Source organism: Amphiura filiformis, chromosome 16 (assembly GCF_039555335.1).
Source record: "Amphiura filiformis chromosome 16, Afil_fr2py, whole genome shotgun sequence".
In the NCBI taxonomy this organism is placed as follows: Eukaryota; Metazoa; Echinodermata; class Ophiuroidea; order Amphilepidida; family Amphiuridae; genus Amphiura; species Amphiura filiformis.
The window spans coordinates 60,285,992-60,305,708 of NC_092643.1; the positions used below are offsets into that span (position 1 = coordinate 60,285,992).

A 19,717-nucleotide genomic window follows, 5' to 3' on the forward strand; every position below is an offset into this window, starting at 1 on the left:
GAGTCTTCTTTGGTTCAAGATTGCTCTAAATTCCGCCTCTGGTGGAAATCAAGATCTTAACAGGACTATCGTAAATAATCTCGGAAGAGCGATAGTGTCAAAATTGAGGTTAAATTGGAAGGACAGAGCATCTTTACTCTGAACGATGCTGATATATTCCTATGCTACCAAGATCTCTGGAAGACGAGCGAGGAAAGAGAGAACGCCGCTGATCAGGGCATCCAGTCTGCGGCAGGTCGAAAAATAAGAATCGACGCTGGTGACAAAGGTACAGATGCCAAGGATGTCGCCGAAGGAAAGTCCTTCGGCGACAACATGTTTTGCATCCCTCTGGACTTTGAGATGCTGAATTCTCATAATCCATATTTCCAGTACGAGATGAAGGACAGGCTGAGTTACGAGCTGACGTTCAACAATTACGGAAAAGTCGTGGTGTCCACGGATACAGCAGCCAGCTATTCCATCTCAGATATTACCCTTGAGTTTGATGTAGTCAATAATCCTGAGCTAGCGATGGATATCAGGAACAAGGTGAATGGAAAAAGCGTCGTCATGTACGACAGAGTCATCAGACACAGCAAGGAGTCGCTGAACAAGTCAGACACCGTCTGGAATATCGCTCTAGCACCGCGAGCAAAGTCCATGAAAGGTATTCTGATTCTCTTCGTAGACCCAGCTGCGGATGGAGGAGGAGCCAATTACGCTCGAGATACCGAAAAGTTCTACAACCCAAAGATCAAGAAAGTTTCAACAACGCTCGACGGTGTTCCAAATCAGCTGTACTCCTCTGGGATGCTGTCTCACCATCACTTCAAAGAAATTCAAAAGCACTTTGCGGATGGAAAATTCAGAACCGTTCCACACGTAATCAAGGAAGCGGGATTGGCTGATGTGAGGAGGCGAGATTATCTCACGACCAAGTATGGTCTCTGGTTGGACATGAGAACCACGGATGATGACACGTTGCATGGATCTGGTAGGAAAATTGAAGGAGCTAGTCAGAGTATTCAGATCGAGATCGAAAAAGAAGCCGAGACGGCAGGAGCGTTGAACGCTTACGTGTACTACATACAGGATGCACGGGTGAATATCGAAGCCGGAAAATTGCAGAGCGTAAAATACTAAAAAATAAAAGATGTTTCCAAAACACGCGCACTCGGCTATAATCTGCGGAGCCACCGGCTGTGGCAAGACTGAATTTGTTCTGGATTTACTCGAGAGGGAATACAAGAATTTCTTTGAATACATCATAATCGTTTGCCCTACCTGGACGCGCAACAAAGCGTACTTAAACAGATCCTGGTTTTTAAGGACGTTGATGTCATTCCAATGGATCCTAACTGGTGTCCAAAGTCCGACGATTGGCTGAACGATTGTTTGAAATTTGGCTACAAAACTTATGGAATACAAGACGGACACACACTTTTCATTATCGACGACTGCAGCTCTGACAGATCATTAACCAAAAAAAAACAGATGCTTTCTCAGCTAGCATTCTCGGGAAGACACGATAATTGTTCCGTTTGGGTGCTTACACAAAATATAACTCCATCGTTACCGATCTCAGAGAGCAGACAAAATGGACAGCCCTGTTTTACACAAAAGATCAAGATAGTTTCGACGAGACTCTAAGGGAGAACGATATAATCCCAACTCTAGAAAAGAAGAAAGAGATCAAAAAAAAGCTAGCTAAACAAAAACATTCCAAACTAATTCTAATTACCGAGCAACCGACTGAGTACTGGTGGCAAAAATAATCTTAAGATAAAAAAGCAAGATGACTGAAATTGAAGATATAGTTAACGAGGCGATGACCGTGGACGTTCTGCCCACCATAGGCGGAATGTCTACCTTAGACGGTACGGCTACACGGGAGGAACCTGTCAACACGGACTCTGCTAAAACGGAACAGCTGCGGGAACGGTTGATAGGCGTAGCAGAGTCCGGAAAAAGCAAAGAGTATTTGGGAAAGACCATAACCTCCGCTGAGATCGATAGGCTTGATCAAAAGAGTCTGATGAGACTCTACGCCAGATACGAGGCTCACATGGGTGGGATAGTGACCAGGTCAATGAAAAAGCACTTCGTTACCGCTTACGTAAATTTGGTCGGACTCTTCCTTCCAAAAAATTTGGCGATTACCGATCGCGATGCTCTGGAAGAGTCTCTGAACGAAGGACCCTTTATTGATTTAGCTTTAAACAAATGGACCTGTGGGCTGTATCATAGTTTTGGACGTATGCTAGCTCCGTTGGAGGCTATTCTGTTAACTAGCAACGGTGTTAAAAAGTTGACTTTCCACCAGAAGCGAAGTGCACAGTAGACGACTCCCCAAGTATTGATGTGATTGATTAACCTTTGAATACTAACGGCGACTCAAAGGGTTAAAAAAAATACTCAAGAGGAACGATTCCTCTCGAGCATTTTTTTGGTTTGACTAAACTTTAAAAAAAAAAAAAAAAAAATTACAAAAGTTTCAAAACCAAAAAAAATGTTCGAGAAAAATATCCCTCGAACATTTTTTCGACGACTTCTTTATGATTTACTGTGTAAAAATTTACACCTTTTATTTTTTTTAAATTTGCAACTCTTTCCAAATCTACACTCTTGTTCAAAATCTTTGGGAGAGTGAGCGTCTTTGCATTCTTTGATGTTGGGGCACGGCTTATTTTGCTGGTAAAACTTGCACAGTCGGATTATCACCCTGGGGGCGCGTCGTTTTTCGCGCTCGAGCCTTTCGAGACGTTGCCGTTCTAACCTCTTTGCGCTCTCCTCCTCCTTCTATCTTCCTCCGCGATGGTGGCTTCGGTCTTGAAGAGGTTGCTCCACGTCTTTGGGTTGCTTTTTTGGATCACGATCGCCGGCTCGGGTTTTGGAACAACGTGCGATTTTTTATGCAGATCCGGTCTCTTGCAGTCGCACTGTCTTTCCCAGGTTATCTCTTTTTCGTAGACTGAGTTCTTGCAACCGAACGAGAGGAAGTGAACCAGCGTCACCGGGGGCTCGTCCTCTTTGTAGGGCATTTTTTTCCTGGGAAATTTGCCCTGAGCGATCTCTTCCACCAGAAGTCGCGTCTTTAGGAGCTCGACCTCTCTTTTCTCGGCGATCCTCTCTCTGCTTCTTTTTACCCTCTGCGATATGGTGAGGTGCTCCCCTCTTGAATCGCAGTACAGCGGATCGAACGCGTCGCTTTCGTCGCTGAAATCTGCTTCTTCGGAGAACGAATCCGTCATCTTACTGTGTTTCCGTGTCCGCTATTAAAACACCAATCTCGGTTCCGATGATCAATGCCTGATTTTTGTTTATAATTATTTATCAAAACTTTAAAATGAAGTTTCAAAGAAAATTTCAGCTTTCACTCAGGTGTTACTCAGGTACTTGAGTAATGTTACTCAGGTGTTACTCAGGTACTTGAGTAATGTTACTCAGGTGTTACTCAGGTACTTGAGTAATGTTACTCAGGTGTTACTCAGGTACTTGAGTAATGTTACTCAGGTGTTACTCAGGTACTTGAGTAATGTTACTCAGGTGTTACTCAGGTACTTGAGTAATTTGCTCAGTTTTTTTCTAATAATAAAAGATGAGTGATCAAGAAACCAAATCAGTAGACATTCCGCCTAAGGTAGACGTTCCACCCAAGGTGGTCGTTCCAGCAGCGGACACGACGCCTTCGACAAAGGTGACGGCAGGAGTGAATCAAGCAAAAGTCAAAAACCCGAACCGGGTTGCCGCTGGAAAAGCATTAGCCGCAAGAAACAAAGAAAGGGTAGCAAAATGAAAGTCTCTGAAAAATGCAAGCAACACCATCCAAAGATACACCTGAGACCATGCCTTCAGACGTGTCAAACTGGTTGTCAGGTCCAGTTCTTGTTGGAGGAGCGGTCGTCGTCGTTGGAGGGATAGTGGCATATGGGTATTCTACCTTAAACGGTACGACTGAAAGCCCACCCACCGTGACCACAGCGGTCGATCATCAACCAAAAGTCGATCCTTTCGATGATTTTAGTTACAATAAAGAAGATGGCAGAAACCAATCCAAACGTAAAATGATCGTAAACGGCGCGTATCACGCAACAACGATAAGCCTCGGTATATGGGCTAACTCGTTCGTTATGAAAAAGTTCCTAAAAATGAAGCCGGCTAATCTCTCGCAGCTTGATGTGGAGGATATCGTAAAGTTGACTTTGAGCGTCTATTCGGCTACGATGCTCAGAGATTGGCTCGTGAATCAAGGAATTCTTCCGGATCAAATTATGGCTTAGTCCAAGGGAAACATTCTGTCAAGGTAGGTATATTAAAACCCTCTTAGCACTATCTGTGCTAAGAGGGTTTTTTTAATTAATAATAAAAGCATGGCACTTTTGAAAATTGAAGATCTAGAGTTGAACAAAGATTACAAAGTTACCAAGATCGATGTTGAAACCGGAATTCACTTCCTCGCCAATGGTGACCGATTAAAGGTAGATCCTCTTATTTGGGCCGATATTCCTGATGTAGAGGATGAAATTCGTTGTTATAATTGGTTGGCTCTATACATCGTAGCCGTACCGTCAGAAGTAAAAGAAGAGCCCGCTGTTTTATTTTTTCATACGGGAAAAGGACAATTCTATGAAAAATATGAAACCGAACACTGTATGAATTGGTACGACTATTATATGGCTAATTAGTGATTTTTTCAACCACTTCCTGAAATTATAACCGCGACTGCAAAACATTCATTTTTTTAATTTTAAAATAAAGAGAAAAATGGCGTCGATCGCATTCATGGTTGGTGGAGCTATGGTTAACGCTTTGGCATTTTCAGGGAGCAATTATCTGTTCAACTCTCTCAGTAGTTCGGAAGAACGCAAAAGACACGATCTCGCTCTCGAAAAACTTCAGCACGACCGAGATTCTTGGAATTTAGCGCGTCTTTCAAGAATAGATTACATCAACGATCAATTAAAAAAACAGGGTCACGCGGAGAGAACCTTTTCGGACGTCGATGACGCGATGAGACAGTATTATAATTTAACGGGAATTTTGATGGATTCTTTCCACCCGAACCACAACTTTATGATGGAGAGTATCTCGACGAAGATCAAACAAAATCGATTCAGAACGGGGAATTAGCTTTGCTCGGACTGGGATTGCTCGGAACCGGTGTGGTCGCTATCAAATACTTTGGATAAAAGTATTTGGGTGGGAGCTGAACCTCTAATCTCTGGAAAATCGTCGAGAGTTACGGGATAATTTCTTCGTTTGAGTAAATAAAAAAGAGTGTAGTGGATGTTAAAATTATTTCTCTTGGGTTTATTTTGTAAATAAATTTTCAGTATATTATCAAGATCGCATAACAAATTAGCTCGATCGTGCCAAAAATCGATGGGAGAATTGCCCGTAACTTTGTAGTAAATCTTGTGAACGGCTTTTGGGTCTGATCTAAAGACTTTTAACAAGTCTTTTTTACTCAGGGACTCGAACATTTTTTTATTTTTTTTAATTTTTTTAACAAACTCGTCGATCAAAATCTCAGAAGTACTCGTAACATTTCCACTGTATTTTGAGTTACATTTTGGTATGCTTTGCACTCGCGCGGGTTCTTTAAACAACTGATTAAATTCAGTACCGTATAGACAAATCGGTTTTTTGTTCTGTTTTCGGAGGCAAGTTTTCTTTTTACACAATTTGCAAAAACAGCGCTTATATTTACTCGTACACTTCATTTTTGTAACAAACTCGTCGATCAAAATCTCAGAAGTACTCGTAACATTTCCTAGATAGATTTCGATGTATTCTTCAAACTGGTAGGTCTTGGTTTCGCAGTATTTTTCGGTTGTTGAATTTGGTCGATGTTAACTCGGGGTGAGTTCTCGTTAAGAGACGCGTCATTTTCTAAACCACAATCATAACACACATCGTCTACTATGTATTCTGAGTTGCAATTTTTACATTTTGGTATGCTTTGCACTCGCGCAGGTTCTTTAAACAACTGATTAAATTCGGTACCGTATAGACAAATCGGTTTTTTGTTCTGTTTTCGAAGGCGAGTTTTCTTTTTACACAATTTGCAAAATCAGCGCTTGTATTTACTCGTACACTTCATTTTTGTATCAATAAAAAATCCCTTTAGACTGAATGTCTAAAGAGGATTTTTTTTTTGGTTATGGTAGACTGTACGTCTAGTCTGAGTCTTCATCATATTCCAAATCTTTCACTACAAGGTCAAAACTGTGGTACATGTTCCCGGTTGTTTTGCTTTCTTTTTTGCCCGTGGGTTTAACAAAAGCTATTGATTTACCGAAGTCCAAGTCCAAGTTCTCTAGCCTTTTTGTTAGGGTAGAACAACTCCAAACTCGAGTGTTATCACTGAGAGTGATAACTCCGGATTTTCCAACCCTGGTTTCCATGATCTCAAAATTGGTAATTTTGTAAATTCCACCTTCTTCTAGTTCAACCCATTTCAAAATTGAGGATCCTTTTTGCTCTTCTAACAAGTGTTCAAATTCCACCTTCAGTATGCTTGATTGTTTTGCCATTTTGTTTGTTTTTTTATTAGCCGGGATTTTCTTAAACTGTTTTTTATTTTTAAATCGAGGCTAAAAATAAAAGATGGCTGAAACTAAAATGTCTAAGGTTTACTACAGTCCGAGAGGGTATTGGAAGGGTGTTTCTGCGATAGACAAGCTGGCAAAAGAGGTTGGAGTGACGAAAGAAAAAGCTAGAAATTTTTTAAAAAAGCAGACTCAGTGGCAAATTTACCTACCACCTCCGAAGTACATTCCCAGAGCAAAATTTAACGTAAGTGTACCTAATGAAGTTCATCAAGCCGATTTGTTGTTTCTCCCTCACGACAGACCGAGTAAAGGAAAAAAGCTTTACAAGTACGCGTTGACTGTGGTGGATGTCGCGAGCAGATACAAGGAAGCTGAGCCTCTGAGCTCGAAGGAATCTGGGGAGGTGGCTAAGGCATTTGAAAAAATTTACTCTCGAGTTTTAAAGTGGCCGAAGCTTCTGCAGGTCGATCCTGGAAGAGAATTCATGGGCAAAGTGAACGAAGTGATGAAAAAGCACAAGGTCGATATCAGAAGAGGGTTGCCTGGTCAACATAGAGCTCAGGCAATTGTTGAAAGATTCAACAGAACTTTGGCTGAAAGACTGTTTGGCCATCAGTACTCGCAGGAAATACTGATGGAAGCTCGTGGTCAGAAAAATGTGAGGTCTACCGAGTGGGTGGGTAGGCTTCCGGATGTGATCAGAGCTTTGAACAGCGAAGAGACTCGGCTGATAGGAATGAAACCGGTTGATGCTATCAAGAAGAAAAAGATTGAAACGATATCTTCAGCTCCACAGAAGTTGAAAAATGAGATTAAAATTCCAGGTAACGTGAGATTGAGGTATTTGTACGCTCCCGGAGAGTTGGAGGAGGTGAGAGAAGACGCGCAACCGATCCCATTTGGTCTCTGGAAACTTACACGGTTGATAGTATCGTGAGAACACCGGGTGATCCAATTTTGTACTATTTGTCTAAGGAAGCACCAAAAAGAGCGTTTGTTAGACAGGAGCTTATGATAGTACCCGAGGGCACACAGTTGCCACCCGACAGAGTTTTAAAGTAAATTTTCTTATTCAAGTTTTACGGCGTAGTGTCCAATCGCATGTGTGTGAATTTTGTCCTCAAGTATACTTCTCTTATCATCTTTGGAATCAAGCGCGACTTTGTTAACGGTTTCAGTGTACACCTCGTGCTTGTAACTCCTAATCACATTCATCGTTCTCGTCTGAGGTTTCTCATCGAAGAGACAGCGTTTGTAGTCGTCGAAGGTAATCTTTCTTTCGACGACCGCTTTTTACTCCTTTGCCCTCTTTTCCTCGTTTCCCTCGTGCATTCTGAAAGAGTACAACTTTGCTCTCAGTCCAACAAATTCCACTATCTGCTTTCCTCCGGCTTCGTCCTTGAACATGCCGGGAACTTTTTGTTCTTTCCAGTCGGAATTCCCGACGGATGATCAGCTGGGTAGTTGGAAGTGTCAAAGTAGCGGTCCACGTCTAGTGCGATATCCTCGTAAAAATCTTCGGTCTCGATTTCATAAAGTAGCGAGTCCGTGTCGTGGAGACAGAGCTTCGCTTTGTTTCCGTACTTTTCTTGATGTAATTGTAGTGAAAGTCGTACATCTTCGTCTTTGCAATATCCAGGATGCTCGCTCCGAGATATATCGGCTTGTTAAAGTACAGTCTGATTTTCTTCATGTGAACCGCTATAAGATTTTCATCAAAGATTGTGCATCGCTCGTAGTTGGGTTTCGCGGCTAATTTGATGGCTTTGTGTTCCGAATTCACGAGATGGACATTGACGCGATTTCTGACGTTTTCCAGCGTTTTTCCAAAGGCAGCGTTGTTCATCAACTTGAAGTAATCCTTCTCAAAATCCGTCGTAGCTTTTGTTCGAAGTCTGGTATTCTTCTCGATGTACGGTTTCATGAAGGGTTCCTCTCGGTATTTTATCCCACTGTGAACCTTGGTCAGTTTGAGTCCGAGCTCCAAGCACTGCTTCAGAGCCACGTGGTGGATAACGTACTTTTCCTTGTCGTTCAGATTCGGAATTAGTTTTTCCACTTTGTTCACGATCAGTCTTTCTGGAGCTAGGGAAAGTCGTTGTGAAGGTCGTGCAGCTCTTTGGGATATTCCAAATCCACTTCAAGAGTGCACGGGATTTCGCGCCAATTGTCTAGCTCTTTTGACGACATCCACTCGAAGTCACCGACCGGAAGCGGTTGACTCATGGCCCATCCGTAAAGGTTGTTCGCGTCGACGTATACGATGTAGGTGGTAGGCTCGCTCGGATCGTAATCGTCACCCATGTACTTGTTGTTGGCTTTGGCATATCTGGTAGATATCGTGGAAACCCCACCCTCTTGTTCTTTTCAAAAACAAAGCCTTATCGTATTCCGTGAGGAGTTCGAGACGTTTGGACGTCGTTTTTTGTTTGCCATCGTAGGTTAATCCGGGAGCCGTGTAGTACCAGCAAGGATCCAGTTCGTAGTTTTCCAGACTGGTTTTTCTGAAATTTTCGAACACGTCGGCTAAAAGGAGAACGTCCGACTTGAGATACAAATCGTGGTACTCCCTCATGGTTTTCATTCCAAAAGTATCCCACACCTTTTGAGCGTGTTCATAATCCTCATCGGAAATGTGTTCTTCGTTGAGTTTGGAGTAGAAGGCGTCTTTGGGTGGAAGACTAGTCTCCTGGAGTTTTTCCAAAGAGTTGACGTGATCGTACGGATACACCCCTTTTCTCAAGAGCAGCTGAAGTTGTTCATCCTGATAAAATTTCGGTAATTCAGAAAACTCATCCAAATTTTCGACGAGTTTGCCAAGTCCAGCAGCCATAAATTTGAAGCTGTCGATAAATCTGAGATCACGCTTGACATCGACTTCTTTTCCTTCCTTATTGGTAAAGGTGTCAACCAATATCTTCTTGGTGAATGAGATGTACTTCTCTTCGTTGGAAGGAATACAGTCAATCTCTCCCTCGGTCTTGCCAAGATTCTTGATGAACAGATGAGCGTCATATCCGGCTAGATTATGAAAAATCACGGGAAAGAACTTTGGTTTCCTGTAAGCAAGATTGCACTGATTGTGAGCAGCTCCTCTAAAGGTTCCCTTATAGTGACAGTGGTCTCTGACGTTGTAATTATCTTTATCATCGGGAGTCAGTGGATTCTTACAGATGTGGCAGTGGGTGGATTTTTTGAAGATCTCTCGCTCTTGCTCCCCAAAGATCATCTTCTTTTGGAACTTGAATTGTTGATGGATCTCTTTGATGTTTTGCTCTAGAGTTTCCACAAAAATCTGAGCCACATCTTGGTCCTCGGATTCCTTGGTGATCTTCACTGGTTCTTGAGTGTGCACCGAGTCATCGAAACACTTGATGTAGTAGCAAAAGCCCGAAGGTTCGTGCTTTTGGTATTTCGTCGTCTTCTGAGAAACTTCCGGTTGGCAGGTTTGTATCGGCGTCGTAAAGGATTCAAAGTCGGCGTACACGACAAAGGGGACGTTCTGAGACTTGAAATGATGTTTAAAATACTGAGATGAATCCTTCTCTGGATCCGGCATTTCAATTTTCACGGTTTCAGTATTTTGACATCGCTCTTTATGTTTCACCAATTTTTGTTTGGAGATGTAGGACGTAAGACATCGCATACAATAATATCTAGCATGACTATTTTTACTCTCTTGTGACGCCATTAGTCTGCTCATACTCTTGATGACGCAGTAATGTTGGGTGTCATGGCCATCCTTATTTTTGCCCGAAATTAAAAGAAGATTAACTTCGTGTTTTCGATTGCTAGCACCTACTCTCAGCGGGTAGACTTTATTTTTGTACAACCTCTCGGATGAATTTTTTCGGCGTATCCCAAGACATTGACGGAAATTGTAGGATTGTTCCTTTCAAACTTGGCAATATCTTTAAGGGGGGGTGGAAAGGGGATACCATCCCAATTGCGCTCTTCGGATTTTGCTTTTAGTTTTTTGTCTACCCGATTTGGATTATCGTCAACTGGATTGAGGGCTCGAGTGATAGAATACTTGAAGCATTGGTTGTCATGATTTCTGGGATTGATGATCGCTTTCTTTTTGGCTAGATATTTTGGAGTCGGAATGTATGACGAACCACTCATCGGTTTGTATTTAACTGTGTGACTGCTCAAGTCTACGATCGATTTGAATACCCAATTGCTTCCGCTGTTTTGAAATGCCGCAATGTTTTCCAAAATTCTTTCAGACCACCTATTGTATAATTCATCAAGATCAGTTGCCTCCAGATTAACATCCGTAGTGGAGGTAAATAAGGCTTCTTTGGTGATATGTTTTCCCGTTTGGAGATTCGTCTTTTCCATCATGCAGCTAAGAACTAGCACAACCCTTGTTTGACGATTGTTGGTTAAAAGGTTCACAACAGTTTGTTTAGTTGCTGCTAAAAATGTGTTTGGTATATAGCCAGCTCGTCCATCGATTTTGTACCGAGTCGTAAAATGATTGAGAGCAGATTCGGTTTCTTGAATTTCGAATGGTTTTTCCTTCTGTTTGTAAAGCTTTGCAATCTTTCGTTGAAATCTGGTTCGTCTGGGAGGTGGTTTGGGCGTATCCAAGAATGACCAATCTTGCGTTGGCTTTATTTCTATCTGGGGTGGAACGGGGGTGGTGGTATACGGCGTTGGTTCAAGAATGGGTACATCGATATTTTGTATCGGAGCATCCAGCGGTGGAGCGGGGTGGTATACGGCGTTGGTTCAAGAATGGGTACATCGATATTTTGTATCGGAGCATCCAGCGGATCTAAGACATAGTTTTCTTGAAGAAATTTTATCAGATCGGTTTTGCGGGTGTGTCTCCAATCTCCTTGCAGGCCAGCATTTTTCGCAATGGCTCGTAGACCCTTTACCGTATATTCACTCTTGATTTTTTTAAAACGCTCCCATTCAGCGTTCGATGAAAATTTTAGTATTCTTCTCATCTTCTTTTATTATATACAATATTTTATTTTCTTAAACCCTTTTTTTATTTTTGAAAAAATCAATATCGCGAGGATTTTATTTTTTCATAATATTTTTTGAAGCCATACAATACTTCTCTCTATTTTTCTGGTAATAAGTCAAACTATATTTTTTACCCTTATTTGTCGGAATTCCCAACTCTTTACATAGACCGACATTGTAACGATTCTGCAATGTTACGGGTTTGTAAAATTTGTTTGGATTTTTTTGACTGAGTTGAACCCACTGGTTGTTGTAAAATACGAACAGACGGTTATTTTCTACTTTTGATTCGAGAGTTATTTCTTTTTTAACGTTGTAATGATTTTTGAATAATTCCATTTTTTTATTATATTTATTTTTTTAAATATTTTTTTCTTAAATGAATAAAATGAAGAGGTAAAAAAAATGCAGGGGAATTTTTTCCCTGCATTTTTTTTTTTTGGATAAGTTGAAATGCAGGGGGAATTTTTTTTTTGTGTAATTTGGATTGGGGTGAATTAAAAATGCAAGGATGTTTTTTTGTGTAATCCTGTGTACACAGCATTTCTGTGATTTTACTGTGTATTTGGTGGTTGAGTCGATTTACACGGGAAAAGACAGGTTTTTGTGATTTTACTGTGTATTTGGTGGTTGAGTCGATTTACACGGAAAAAGACAGGTTTTTGTGATTTTACTGTGTATTTGATGGTTGGGGGAGATTTTATACGGGAAATAACAGTAAATGTGTTAGAAACGGCAAAAAAACACCTACTTATGGTCTAAAATTCCCCAATGCCAATTATTACCATTTTGCATATTATTTTTTCCAGAAATTTGCCAATTGGAATTATAACTTCCCTTTTAATAATCACTACCATTTATATGACTACTAATGTGGCTTACTTCACTGTGTTGACACCGAGGGAAATTCTGGACTCCAATGCTGTTGCCTTAGTAAGTGTTCATTTAACCTTGAATAAAAAAAATTTTGATCATGTTTTCATGATGCAGTCATGTCTACAGTAGAATTCATCTCGACCTTTGCAGGACTTAAACCCCATTAAAAGCTATTAAACCAAGATAACACTCATTGAAACAGCTCAACTGATTAAATCGGATCTTCTCTGGTTGTGCACATGTGTCTGTTTTATATGTGCGGTATAGCTATGAGGTGCTATAATACAGCTTCAGTTGGGTAACTGATTATAAAGGAAACGCAAGGAAACAATGGTATGTGGACCTTTGTTCACGAAATGAGACAATGGCCTGCTTTTTGTTAACCAGCATTCTTGAAAATGAGCAACATAATGATTGTTGACTTAACACGGTTTGGAAATAATTTCTTCATATTTTTGGTGTTATCTGTCGTTTACATATCCTTCCTAAAACACAAAAGTGCGACTATTTCCAAACACCTAAATTAGCTAAAAATTTAGGACATGTTACAAAACTATATTTTCTAGAATTTCATAGAATAGTTTAAATGTAGCTTGTACCGTTTTTTTTGTGGCATCCTTCAGAACGGAGCGGTCCGTTACCAATATAGCTCAATATTTTCGGTCAAATCTCCATTCAATTAACACGGGGAGTTGGCTAGCTATGAGCTAGCTATGCTTTGCCCTCACTCATATTCTACGAAAGTGCGACTATTTCTGAACTTCTAACCTAGCTGTAATTTTAGGTCATGTTAGAGAAATATATTTGCTAGAAGTTTGGAGAATAGTTTAAATATTGGCCGGTTATTTTTCACACAGTGATGTTAACTAGGCAAACGCAATATACTTCTAACATACACTATTTGTAAAGGTCGCGCGTCAATGGTGAGAGCACTGTGTATTGTGTATAGGAAAACGGACAGTAACTGCAGTATGTAGCCATGGTAGCGTGATATTACTCTTTTCATCATCATCAGTCGGCTGCGGAGATGCGATCTTGGGCAAGCGAAACAATTTTGTTTGGCTGCAGCATCCCTTCAGTATCTCCCAGGAGGTGCTGGGTGCAGGAGATGAAATTCAGGGCAACTTTGGAGGCGACTCGGAGCCCGTATATCTGTTGACAGCGATGAACAAGCATAGGAGAGACACAAGAGGGTGACTATGGCCGAACGATTTTAATCGCATTAAAATGCGTTGCGCTGTCAGCCGGGAGATACGATCGGCGAGGGTTCGAGCCTTGGGCTTGCCTTAGGTGAAAACTCTCTGATTTCATCGGAATTCTTCGGAACACCGCCATTATCTTGTTTATACTACCATGCATTTGTTTATTGTCGAGTAATGAGATTTTGAAAATGTATAAATAAAGGTTGAACACCAGCATTCTGAAAATCAATGCTTGAACACGTGTCATGTGTTAAAAAACCGTTACATTTCTTTCATGTGTCCGAGGTGTTCATAGATAGTAATTTTGAACACCAGAGTTTAAAGGATTAGAACATGTTACACTAGTGTTCTGAGGTAATAACACCTGTGTTCTCTACATTAACACTAGTGTTCTCTAAATAAGTTGAACACGTGTCATGTGTTAAAAAACCGTTACGTTAATGAACGCGTTCCATGTGTTCTGGCCAATTTACAGTGAAGATGTTGCAAATGCATTGATCTTGTTGACGCCTGTGTGGGTTTCTGACCAAATTAACCTCATTGGCCATTTTAGCCCCAGAGTGTCATTTTTTCGCGCTTCGCACGAATGGATTCCACTTTCACCCATATTTCACTAGTTTAGCTTCAATACGGTATGTCAAAACATTTCGCTCGCTTCCCGCGCATTTGTACCATAAACTTATTATGTCGCCAAAAGGTGCTGGATTCAATATACTTCGAGAAATTTTTTCCAACCCCATCCCCTCCTGTGTCAAAAAGAAATCTACTTTACTGGAGCTGCGCGGAGAGATAAGGGGATATCGCTAGACAAAAACCATTTTCTAATATTGCATCCCATGTCTAGCTAATTCATTTTAGATAAAACACAATAACCCTTTTAAACAACATGCGCCAAAACCGGGCATGTGCGAGCTTACAACACGCTCTCACAAGCACAAGTTGACATGAGCATGTGGATGCGCACCGCAAGCGCACCCATGCTTGTGGATGCATGGATGTTACCAAGACTTGAGCGCATTGCAAACATATTTCTTACTCAATTGCGAGCTTATTCGTTTACGCCTGTGGTGTTCTAATTGTCTACACCTTATTGGTAAATAAAAAAAGAAAAAGATAAGGAAAGTGTGCAATGAGAATTGTACAAAAAACGGGTTCTTGATTCGATAAGACAGCTTTGAATTTATTTTGTTTTTTAAATTAGAAACAGTTGGATTCAACTTGATTGTATTACTTTCAGGATTATGGTCAGCGTGTACTGGGTATGTGGTGGTGGGTAATGAGTATTGCGGTGACAATGTCTTGCATAGGATCCATCAATGGAGGACTATTTAGTGTATCCAGGTAAGTTTGTCACAGGTTCGAAACCTCAAATGTTCGACTTTTTAGGTTAGACGCGTCAATCGTGTGAAAATGTGCGGGGAAATTATTCTTATGAAAAGTAACTAACAATATCATGAATATTGTACTTAAAATTATCAAACACAAACGCTTACCATACTTAAAGGAGGATTTCGTGATCCTAGCATCCGCTTTTTATTACATGTTTCAGTAGATATCCACTAAAAAAGCTTATTCCCGAAATTTCACTAGTTCTGAATGGATTTCGCTCAAACTTTTCAAATTCCGATTTTGCGTATGCGAGTTATGCATGAGAGTGTGTATTTAATACACTGCTGCATATGCCACTGTTGTAATTTCGTTCTGGTATACCATTCAAAATTCAAATTTGGCGATATTTTTGCTAAACGAATTAATCTGCAAGAAATATTTGGTACATAAACATTATGTACCCAGCGTTTTCAAGTGGTATAAAAATCTCAACTTTTTTTGAGAAAAGTGGGGGATGAGGCTGTGGATCACGCGTACGAAATGCCCTTTTAATTGATAATTATAATTTTTTTATGCTTATTGTTTGACTACTTTCTTGTTGATCGTCTTGTTTGTGAATGCTCAGGATGTTTTATGTAGCTTCAAGAGAAGGTCACCTGCCTAAATTATTTTCCATGATACACATTAGATGGAAGACACCACTGCCTGCAGCGGCATTATTGGTAGGTTGTTAGTTGTTACTAGTAAGAAGTAACGGTAATTATGATGATGATGATGATGATGATGATGATGATGATGATGATGATGGTGAGATGGCCGAGTGGTTAAGGCGTTGCGCTGCCGGTCGGGAGATACGATCGACGAGGGTTCGAGCCTTGGGCTTGCCTTAGGTGAAAATTCTCTTCCCTCTCAAAAAGTTCCTATATGGTCAGGAATCCTTCAATTCAGTTCAGTTATTTAATTGAAGAATTTAATTGAAGAATTTCTTCTTGCCCCCATACACTGCTTATCACGTGCAGATATAGGTTGTGTATGTGCTTCGTCCGTGATTCGGAAGTCACGTAAAGCCGTTGTCCCGTGTAGGGCCTACAGGAAGAGTCGAACCCTGTGCATGTTAAGTGTCAGAGCTATTCGAAAAGAGAAGGGGGACCATCCCCGGTTCTGATAGGTTCCAGGATCGTGGATTAGGAAAAAAAAAACTGTGCACGTTAAGCCCGTGCGACAATACTCAATTTGAGGTATGCACGTGTATAGGAAGAAGTAGGAAGAAGATGATGATGATGATGATGATGATGATGATGATGATGATGACGATGACGTGATGTCAAATACCCTTTCATTCATTCATTCATTTATTATTTTTCACTCATCAAATAGCAAAAAGCTAGAATACATACAAAATCATAATACAAGTGAGAGTGAAGGAATCACAGGAATGGCCAAGAAGAGGCCTGAAAGTAGGTGATCCCTTGATTGGTTAATTCATCATTTGCCGTTGCGTTAAACGTGGCATTTTTTTGTTCGAGACGTTTGTCGGTTGCCCGCTGCGACCTTCGGTTCTTTCCGATCAAATGATCAGCTTTGTTTGGGCTATGCTCACAGCGGGAGACGCAATACAATTTGACATAGCTGCTGCGAAAGACGCTGCAAAAATTTAGCCCTGCGTCTGTCGCAACGGCAAATCGTCAGCAAGACTTTTTAGAAGCCTTAAGAAACACACAATCGTGATTTCAATACTTTTGAAGAGTATGAGGCGTTAGCGTGCTCAAAAAATGTTTTGTCGCTGGCATTGTAATATTTTTGTTCTGTCTTCTTTTAGCTTCCAATCTGTCTTTTAATGGTAGTCGCCGAGGATATCTATAGTCTAATCAATTATTTTAGTTTCATACGATGGGCTTTCATTGGTTTTACTGTTGCTGCCATTCCATACGGCAGATGGAAATATCAGATCTTAACAGACCATTTAAGGTAATGTTCTTCAATTACTAGTATTGTATTTGTATTAAACTTAATAGAGGTTATCCGTGTTCTATAAGCTGCATATCCTACCAGCGACTCCTATACCTTGTTTAGGACTTTCAAAAGAAGTACCTGCATTTCAAAATAGCCCGCCAAAGTCATGCAGGTAACTCCGAGGTCGTGCATTGAATTAGTTTGAATGAGGAATACCGTACTACGGGAACCAGCGTTTATTCGACGTTGAATCCCATCGTTAAATATAAATGCATCAAGTATTCGTTATTCAATCTGCTTGAAGTTAACTTTTAACGAATGATTGTAATGTGTTGTACAGGTCCCACTCGTCCTGCCAATCATCTTTATCGCAGCCTGTATGTTTGTAGTGGGCGTGTCCTTGTATTCAGCCCCAGTGGATTGTGGGATAGGTCTGGCCCTTACTGTGGCTGGTGTCCCAGTTTATTATGCTGGAGTCTGGTGGCAAAATAAACCAATGTGGGTCAACAATGCAATAGGTAGGTTTAAATGACGTTGACTGATTATACATTTATATAGAATTTTAAACAGTTCTCTAAACAATAATAACTGATAACTTTTTGGTTTCATCAAAAATGTTATTTTCACAATATTGCTATTGGTAGGCCTATTGGTATTCTGTTCGAAAAACAGTATGGAATTAGTTTTTATAATTATTTGAAACAATTTACACTAAGATAAAACTCGACCGCGGTTGACGGGCGGTTACCGATGGTTGAACCGCGTGCCATTGTTTTAATAGAACAATAGAAACCGGCTCACCGTGGTCAACCGCCGGCCGAGTTTTGATTTCATCCCTTATTGAATTTCCATCTTATCTTTTCAGATAATTTCACTGTCGCCATGCAAAAACTATTGATGGTTGTACCTCAGGAAAAATCTACAGAAGAAATATTAAAGGAAGACGAGGCGACCTAATAGTTTCTACAACAAATAGACCAAAATGACAATATCTTACTTGTAATCATGCTTACACAAGACAGGGCGGAAAGCCCACTCTAAAAAGGGACAAAAAGTTAACGATTTTTGTTTTTGGCAAGTTGACCCCCATTTTTGCAAACATCCGACTCCGTAGGGGTACCCTCCCCGTCCCGAATGTCCAATAAAGTCGCATTAATTTGTTGTAACATTATGCCGAACGAAAAACGTGAATCCGCTCATGTGCTTTGCACTCCCTTTTTGATAAATAACTCAACACGTTCCCAGTAACCGCTCAGAGGACCCTCGCACAGCGTCATCATCCCTATAAATCATCATCCCAAAAATTGCCGTGATAGTACGGCGAATCCTCTCGTTTTTCAAAAGCTACGCATGGCGATTTTGTTCGAGGTAGGCCGAGCTACTCAGGCTACTCAGGCTAAGCATACCATTTACACGGTATGAGATACCACAGAGCCTGCCGCAGAGTTTCTATTCTACGATTTGCGCATGATCAGTACCACATATGGTGTTGCTATTAAAAGAAAATTCGATTTGTTTTCAGGTAAAACCCAGGTTTTGTTTCCAATACACTAACTCGAAATGCAATACAGTAATTAGCGGGGACTGCTGTTTGCTGTGGATATATTTTACTGCATTTTATAAGTAACGATTTTGAAATCAAAAGTAAAAATTGTGATATATTCAACTGTTTGAGAAATGAATTATACAAAGGAACTCGTGTAAGATTCAGGTGCTATATCTATAATAATACAAAATAAAACAAACGAATACGGGAAACAGTTGTACAATGTACATTATGGACAGACACACTATACCACTTTCTTTATCTGCGTCAATAATAGAATATTGATTTCAAACGAATTGAATACATCTCTCCATTTTGAGTTTGTAGTTCACCACTGAGCGATCTAGCGATCGATTGCTAGCCAATCAGATAGAACTCCTTTTCTTGCGTTCGGTGAAATACCAATAATATAGACCACTTGCCATCACTGTTTATCAACAAAGGCGAGGGACTCGTCTATCGATATGCTCGAACGAGCCACTACACTGATCAATGGCTTTCTTGTACTGTATGAAATGTGGCGGGCGATTTAAAATGCACATGCCCTTAGCAGACTATGATGCGTACGCACACTGCAGGGCAAAGAACAATGTAAATTGTCATAATGCGCACGCATACTGCCGGGCAATGACGTCACATGCCAAGTGGTCTATAGGGTGTCGACGCTGTGCCTCGGAAGTGGCATAGCCAGGGGGAGAAAATTTGACTTTACCCCCTTACACTAAAAGGCTGGCTGTCGAATGATCTCGTACAAATTACAGATTTTATCCATCAAAAAATTATAAACTACATCAATTAACCCAAGTATGGGGGATTAAGGGATAAATATGAAAAAGGGGTATGAAATGGGTGCTCAGTAAGGGCTGAGGCCGGATTCCATAGTAAAGACATACTAAAGACAATTAATGGAACTCCAATATATAAGGGCCCCGCAGGGTATGAAAGAAAGGAAAATCGGGCTATCGGAAAGTGGTTTCTTCAAGATGGCGTCCAAAATGGCCGCCAATACCCTTAAAATTGCTATAAATCACTTATTTCTTATCATAGAGCTATAATTTTTGTGTCCATCCCTATGTTTGTGAGGTCAAATAATCCAATGAGACCATTCAAATTTTCACCAAGTGATGGCATCCATCTTGAATTTCTAAAACCTAAGAAAGACATGGAATCAAAAGTTGCAATTTTGTGTTCTAATCAATGAAAGCACGACGCAAGGATTTTCGTGCTAATCAATGGCAGCACGTCGTTAGTTCTCTTCTTCGGGAACCAGGGTTTTCTTTTGCTGAAAGAGT

General features: G+C 40.6%; 1 protein-coding gene across 1 annotated transcript in view; it reads left to right on the forward strand.

Moving 5' to 3' along the window:
- LOC140136282 (cystine/glutamate transporter-like) overlaps positions 1–18,832 on the forward strand; it is a 33,772-nt gene extending 14,940 nt beyond the window's left edge. Inside the window, 7 exon segments of the mRNA XM_072158008.1 lie at positions 12,329–12,452; positions 14,835–14,938; positions 15,552–15,648; positions 16,746–16,866; positions 16,869–16,894; positions 17,220–17,397; positions 17,745–18,832. Coding sequence (XP_072014109.1) covers positions 12,329–12,452; positions 14,835–14,938; positions 15,552–15,648; positions 16,746–16,866; positions 16,869–16,894; positions 17,220–17,397; positions 17,745–17,836 — 742 coding nt within the window. The 3' untranslated portion in view covers positions 17,837–18,832.
- The last annotated feature ends 885 nt before the right edge of the window (positions 18,833–19,717 follow it).